General features: G+C 51.7%; 1 protein-coding gene across 1 annotated transcript in view; it reads right to left on the bottom strand.

Moving 5' to 3' along the window:
- The window catches only part of VPS4B (vacuolar protein sorting 4 homolog B), a 29995-nt gene extending 22649 nt beyond the window's left edge, over nt 1-7346 (bottom strand). Inside the window, exon 1 of the mRNA XM_040985095.1 lies at nt 7120-7346. Coding sequence (XP_040841029.1) covers nt 7120-7146 — 27 coding nt within the window. The 5' untranslated portion in view covers nt 7147-7346. The remainder of the gene's footprint in view (nt 1-7119) is intronic.
- Nucleotides 7347-7785: the final 439 nt, after the last annotated feature.

The following is a 7785-nucleotide window of genomic DNA, read 5'->3' on the forward strand; positions in this document are numbered from 1 at the left end:
TTAACTGTTACGCTATGGCACCAGGCCCAGCTGATCAGTTTTAGACCATGTGCTACAGGACTGTTACCATCTGGAATCCTGAGGGAATCACACTGTGTGAAAGCCGACCCCAAAGGCTGCACACCGTAGGAGTCCATTTATTGTAATGTTCTCAGACTGACAGAATCAGAGAGAGGGAGCAGATTTGTTCTCCTGGGGACAGGGACTGTGAGCAGAAGACGAAGGGAGATGACTAGGGTTATGAAAGGGCAATAAGAGGGATCTTTATGAATGAAGTTCTGTGTCTTGACCCATGGTACCATACACATGAACCCACGCATGATACCATACACATGAACCCACGCATGGTACCATAGACAGGAACCCACGCATGATAAAACCTCACAGGAAGCACACACAAGTTAAAACTGGGAAAATATGAGTAAGAGTTGTGGAATGCACCAATGTCAATTTCCTGGTTGTGATATTGTACAACTAGTTTTACAAGATACAACTGTGTGAAAGGTACATAGGATCTCCTAGAAGTATTTCTTACAACTGTATAGGAACCTACAATTATCTCAGCATTAAATTTTCACTAAACTTAGCCTTAAACTTCAGTTTTCTTAAGGATTTACTTATTTGTATTGCAAAGTCAGATATATACAGAGGAGGAGAGACAGAGAGGAAGATCTTCTGTCTGATGATTCACTCCCCAAGTGACAGCAATTGCCAGAGCTGTATGGATCTGAACCCAGGAGCCAGGAACCTCCTCCATGTCTCCCACATGGGTGCAGGGTCCCAAAGCCCCGGGCCATCCTTGACTGCTTTCCCAGGCCACAAGTAGGGAGCTGGTTGGGAAGTGGAGCTGCCGGGATTAGAACCTGTGCCCATATGGGATCCTGGCGTTGTTTAAGGCGAGAACTTTAGCCACTAGGCCACCACGCCAGGCCCAGTCTTAAACTTTAAAACTATACACAAAACAATAAAGAGGAATGATTAAAACACTCCGAGATGGGCCCGGCGTGGTGGCGCAAGTGGTTCAAGGTCCTCGCCTTGCACGCCCGGGATCCCATATGGGCGCATTGGTCCCCAGTCCCTGTGCTAGGGCAAGTCCTCCCAGGGGTCGTCAGTGCCCCGCCGTGGCAAGGCTGCAGCCCTGTGTTCAGCTCTCCCACTCCCACAGGCTTATCCCATCCTTAGCGCTCCGTTTATTTCTCTATGTACTTCCTAGCTACATCTCACTAAGCTAAGCTGCCTGGGAACATGCTCCACCTGGAGTTCATGGGGCCTACATCTTGGCGGGCAGTTGATGGTCACACCACTGCTGAATGAGTGAAAAAAAATTCATTTTCTCAAAATCTTCCTCCCTTTGGTTAGTCCAGTTCTGTCATCTCTAGCAAATTGTCTGAGCTGGGTATTTCCACCAGGAGACAGTGTTCCTTTACCAAGTCCCTGGCACGTCCTTTCATGGCAGCAGAGCGCCATCGCCGCAGTGCCGCCGGGACTCTCCTTGCTGATGGAGACTCACGATGCTAGCCTGCAGGCCCACCTCCGTCGTCACACTGCCCGCTGCCAGCCGCAGGCACGTTCTCCCGGCTTTTTCTCATCTCTCTGCCAGCTACCTCCTAGTCGGCTCTGTGGATTCTTCCTCTTACGAAACACTGAGGCAGGCTCCAGGAGCTCGTGCTTGGGTCTCACATCTGTTTACTGCCCGTTATGCCCACCCCCTAGCCCTGGCCACGTGACTTTTCGATGGTTTATGGCTGATGACTATCCCCTTTAGTCCATTTAAAATGCACCTGGCAAGCGGTCAACACGCTGCCTGCAGTGCACAGTACCTAGGTCAATCCCCGGCCCTGGCCTCCTTCCACCCACACAGGGCACCTGGAGTGCTGGCCAGCTTCCGGCTCCAGCCCTGGCTGTCACACACATTTGAAAAGTGAAATGACAGCAGTGATCTTGGCACCCTCTCTCTCTGTCCACCTCAAAATGTAGCACAGCTCCCCTCCCACTCCTTCCAGGCACGTGCGCTGTGTGCGCACGCACGGGGTTTCCTCGGCCCAGTTTTTGCCCATTTCTCGCACTGGAATGCAAAGCCCGGCAGGAACAGGAGCGACGCCTGCTGCGGTCTGCTTCACACTCCCAAATCTCGCACAATGGCCAGCACAGGAGCAGGTGACTTCCCGCAGCAGGGTCAGGCCGGACCCAGAGATCAACATGAAAGTTCAAAGGCTGTGAGCAGCTGGACTTCCCCTTTCAGATGAGGAGACCATGATGTGTCCACCTTAGAAAACCTTGAAACCAGGTACACTGTGCAGTCAACTTTTCAGGAACAAACACGTCCTAGCAGCTGTCTGTCAGTGAATGCTGTGCTCCGAGCCTGTCCCGCCTCCACAGCACGTAACCAAGGGTATGCCGTGCCACTGAGGGTGCCATGCCACTATGCCTCCACAGAAAACCAGTTCAAGTCCCGTTTCAGATTCATTTCTTGAATTCACTGTCCTCAGTGCCTAGAAGCCATTCCTAGGCTTCTCGCTCCCATCTCACTTAGATCTTTATTTCTGCAGCAAAATCCCGAAGAATGCCCCAGGCTCACGATGCTCCCGCACAGTAATGCTTTTGGACATGCCAATGTTCACACTTTCTCAACTCTCTCCTGCAGCACTTATCAGGAACAGCAAGCGCCTTCACAGTGTCTCCTCTTAGCGTTCAGGAGACCACTCACTTCCATTTTTTGTTTTGTTTTGCTTTTTAAAAGATATAGTTACTTACACTTTATTTTTTAGACAGAGTGGGTGCAGCACGATAGCCTAGTGGCTAAAGTCCTCACCCTGCATGGGCCGGGATCCCATACAGACGCTGGTTCTAATGCTGGAAGCCCTGCTCCTCATCCAGCTCCCTGTGTGTGGCCTGAGAAAGCAGTCGAGGGTAGCGCAAAGCCTTGGGACCATGCGCCTGCGTGGAGACCCGGAAGAGGCTCTGGGCTCCTGGTTCCTGGCTTCGGATGGGTACAGCTCTGACCGTTGCAGTCACTTGAGGAGTTAACCATTGGACAGAAGATCACAGAAGATCTTCTCTGTCTCTCCTCCTCTCTGTATATCTGACTTTCCAATAAGAATAAATAAATATTAAAAAAAAGATACATTGGAACTATCGCACCCACCCGGGCGGAACCCTTGGAGGACGCACGCATGGTGGCCCAGGTTGCTGTCGGGTGGCTGTCCCCATCCTCAGGCACTGGCATGGCTGGGAGACTGGGTACGGCCTCTCTCTCCCGTCGCCGCAGAAATGGGAAGAAACAGAAAGTTTGGAAGCAATGATCACACCCACTTCTCCTTAGCCCTAGATCCTTCCCATCCTGATCAACTATGTAACCATCATCTAAAATAATAATAATAAAGAAAGTTTTTAACAAAAATATAGTCATTTTTATTGGAAAGCCAGATTTAGAGAGGAGGAGAGACAAAAATCTTTCATCTGCTAGTTCACTCCCTAAATGGCTGGAATGACTCAAGCTGAGTTGATTCGAAGCTAGGAGCCAGTTGTTTCTTCTGGGTCTCCTATGCAGGAGCAGGGTCACAAGGCTTTGGGCCATCTTCCACTGCTTTCCCAGGCTAAAAGCAGAGCGCTAGGAGGAAAGTAGAGCAGCCAGCACACAAACTGATGTCCATATGGGACCCGAGCAGATGCAAAGACAGGACTTTAGCCACTAAGTTGCTGCACTGGGTAGCACCTCTTTGAATGAATGAGAAAGGCATCATCAGAGAAGAAGTAGTGAGGAGAGTGAGGCTTGCACCTGTTCCCACCTGGATTTCTGCAGGAGTTGTTTACGGTGGTAGAAAAGAACAAGTGGGTGAGTAACTGGCACTGGGATGGAGGAGCAGGGTAAGTAATTGGCCCAGCACTCACGATGCCTGCATTTCATATTGGAGTCCCCGGGCTGAATGTTCAACTCTGACTTCTGGTTCTGCTTCCTGCTTGTCCAGACCCTGGGAAGCAGCTGGCAGTGGCTGAGGGCGCTGAGTCCAGCTCCACGGGAGACCTGGTGTGACCTGCCCGCTGCTGACCTGAGCCTCACCCCTGCGAGCATGAGGAGTGAACCAGCAAGTGGGGGGCTCACTCTCTGTCTCCTCTCTTTGTCTCAAAATGAATAGAATTTAAAAAAAAAAAAGTAAGGCCTCAGGGACAGTCAAATGGAAATGTTCAATCATTATCTGAATTCAGATGTGTAGAACTAAGATTGAGCAGCCCTGGATGCAAATACGGATTTTGGAGTAATTGGCATTTATTCCATTTTTATATGAAAGGCAGAATTAGAAGAGGCGGGGAAGACCCTGGAAGAAGTGCCTGGCTTCAGATTGGCTCAGCTCCGGCTGTTTTAGCCACTTGGGGAGTGAACCAAGATGTTTCTCTCTGTATTTCCTCTCTGTCAATCTGCCTTTCAAATAAAAATAAATAAATTTAAAATATAAAAGTGCTACACTAATGCGGCCCCTTACTTTCGGCCATTGACCATCTTCTTTCTCCTAACTGGTCTCCCGACTCCAGTCAAGCTTCTCCCTGGACACAGGAGAGTTCCACGCTAACACACAGCACCTGAACAGGCCAATTCCCCCCATGGCTGTCACGTGGAGTAGGATGATGACTGTTTATGCAGCACACGAACCTCCCCGTGACAGGGCCTAACCCTCCGGCCCATGCCACCACCTGTACACTAAGTTCCAATCATACCAAACTCCTGGCACGACCCAGTCCAACTTGGCAGGCCTGTCTGCCTAGAACACCCTATTCCACTACTTGCTGCAGAATCCCAGCTTCTGCAAGGCTCTGGGCACGGGCCTCCTGCTGCAGAGAAAGCCCGTGCCAGTGTCGATGGAACCACCTCCCTCTGGACTTCCACTGGCCCTGTAGTAACTCCCATGGCCACATTTTCACTTGGCACAGGGGACCCACCATTCAGGATGGAGTACACTTAGCTTTACTTCATGCTACACGCTTGCAACTTCCCCCAACCCTCTGAAGGAATTTGTTCTACACCTTTGAATTGAGGACTGTTGTTCTCTGCCTAGAAAACATTCTACTTTCTTGTTTAAATAGTGGAATTATGTAGGGAGTTTAGAGTTCTAAGCACAAAAACCTAGATTTAAAACTATCCCACACACTCAACACCTCTACGTCTGGGAGTAAACCTTAACCTGACACAGACACTGGAAGAACGCTCACACTGCAGAGGTGCTCCGAGGCCTGGGATCACACAGAACACCAAGCACACAGCGGCAGCGCTCTTGGCTTCATCCAAGCTCACAGCACCTGCTGGGAAGCACTTCCTGTGTCCCTGGAAGACTGGGATGCGCCTTTCCTTTCTGCCCACTCACCTACCTTCTATTACAGCATTTGTGAAATTACTTGTAATTTTTTTGACTTTCAGATTACAAGCATCTGGCTAAAGAGGGTTTGTCTTGTTCAGTGGATAGCTGATTCTTTATCTGAATGATTTTCAAACTATCCGAGTAAGGGACAGGACTTCAGCCCAGTAGCTACGATATCCAAGCGCGCGTCAACGTGCCCGGGGTTCAAGGGCAACCCTGGCTCTCAGCTTCAGCTTCTTGCTCCTGAGGACGCTGGAAGGCAGCAACGATGGCTGTGTAACCGGGTTCCCGTTCAGACACAGCCAAGGCGTGCTGCGAGATCCTGCCCCTGGCTTTGACCCGCACGCATTTGGGGGCCGAACCAGCAGGTATGAATCTGCTCCATATGAACCCCTCTCTTCCTCAAAAGAAAAGAAACTGAATGAGATACACACGAGTGAGTCAAGCAGCAATAAAGTTCTGTCCTGACACTCTTCCTGTTGGCAATGCTGTCTTGAACATTGGTCAGTCCCTAAGATAACTCCCTGAAGAATACCCAACAATCCCATTCAAGAAGGATGCACTCTGATTACAGAAGAACCCGGCCACTTCGGCAGAGGGAAGGTATCTGCAAATGGATGGAAGTCGCTTTGTGGAATGACTGGATCACGCCCAACGTTGCGACCAACAAAAGCTGACAGGACAACGCCGGCTAACTGACAGCTGGCAAGGGTGATGACAAGATGAGCACTTGAAATCTCCTTTAATTCTCAAAAGGACAAACATGCTTTCAAGACACTTTTACCAAAAAGATCCTTTCTGAAGGAAATGCTTGGATTAAGTGGAAATTGGTCCATCTCAGCTGGACACTTTAGTGGGAAAAACACAGATAGGAAGCAACACATAATTTTTTCTTAATTCTAAGAAATCAGTCACTTCCATGCTCGTTCAGGCCCACTTTGAGCACAGAGGCCCTGAGGAGGCCTCTGCCCCCACTCTGTTTCCTGTCTAGGTAGCTCAGTCCCCCAGGACCCTTGGCTTTGGCTTCCCAGTGCATCCCGTTACCGCTGGCACCTGTTATCAGGCATTCAACGAGAAAGGCCCGGCCCACACACTACTGGAAGCCCGAGACAAGATGCAAGCAAGGTGGGCATTTCAATTGGGTACCCACTGCCTGGCAGTCCTCCAGGCCCAGTCACGCCCTAGACTCTTAAGTCCCAGACCCATTTGGGGGTTACACAGTTACACACATTCCTTTTAGAAAAAGTCGCTCTATAGACGACCAACGCCGAGGTCTCCACCTTTGGAGTTCCCAATTCGCCTATCAATGCCTTGCTCACCACGGGGACAGTGACAGACAGGAAGCACAGACACCCCCCACTCTTATCCAGTTTGGGAGTCAGGGAACGCGTGTACTGAAACGACTGGGGGCAGGCAGGCTCGACCCTCCAGGTCAAGGCGGAAGCCGTCCACGGCTGCTTCCCGAACAGAGCTCGGGGAGCCGGGCTGAGCTCCAAAAACCCACATCCATCCTACTCCCAGCAGGGACAAGAGCGGAGCTTTGCAAAAACAAAGAAACAAAGACACAAAGAAACAAACAAGCAAAACCCTGAGTTTTTCCTTCTTCTTTGCAGACATGGACAGGCTGTGGTCCCAGCTCGGCTGCTTCCTCTATTTCTGTCCACAGTGTCCCGAGCCCAGGGCCCCCGGGGCGCGCCACCCGCCCCGCTCCCCGCGCCTCCCCTCGGCTCCGGCCCCGCGGGCGGCGGCAGGTGAGCAGCAGCCATACCTGGAGGTTGGGGCTGGCGGATGACATGGTGGAGGTGAGAGGCGGTTCCCTGGGGTTACACAAGGGGCGAGGAGAGCCAGCAGCAGGGGCGTCGGGCCGTGCCCTGTAGTCACAGCCCCACTCCGGGGGAGGTCTTCTTTCCACAACTTGTTCTTAAAACAACACTGCGAGAACCCGCCGCCGACCCTCTTCAAAACTTCCGCAATCCCGAGCCCCTTCGGTGTCTAGGCCCGCCTCCGGCCGGAGCACTTCCGCTTCCGTCATCACCACGCGCACAACGCAGTCATCACCCCGTCCTGTTCTGGCAGCAGCTCGGGACTTTGCTAAAGCTAGTCTTGAAGCCTGAGTAATACCTGGCGGAAGTTGGGCTTTGCGCAGGCGCAGGCGACTGCGCTCTAGTGGCGCCGCGGATGCGGGGAGTGGTGGGTCCGGGGGAAGCGCAAGCGCAGGGCAGATGTCCTTTCAAGGAGCAGTTTACTGGAACTAAATTTCTAACACTGGGCATCAGGAAACTATCAGAATGAAAGTACGAGAGCTGCAGCAGTGGGGTGGCCCAAGAAGCCACTCCCGGGTGCCTCGCCTAGCAGCTGCAGCCTCCCAAGGCGCTGAACGACACGGGGCTGGGCTTTATTCTGCTGACGGAAGGATCTGCAAAAGGGCTTTCCC

Source organism: Ochotona curzoniae, unplaced genomic scaffold (genome assembly GCF_017591425.1).
Source record: "Ochotona curzoniae isolate NIBS_2020 unplaced genomic scaffold, NIBS_Ocur_1.0 contig_43, whole genome shotgun sequence".
Lineage (NCBI taxonomy): Eukaryota > Metazoa > Chordata > Mammalia > Lagomorpha > Ochotonidae > Ochotona > Ochotona curzoniae.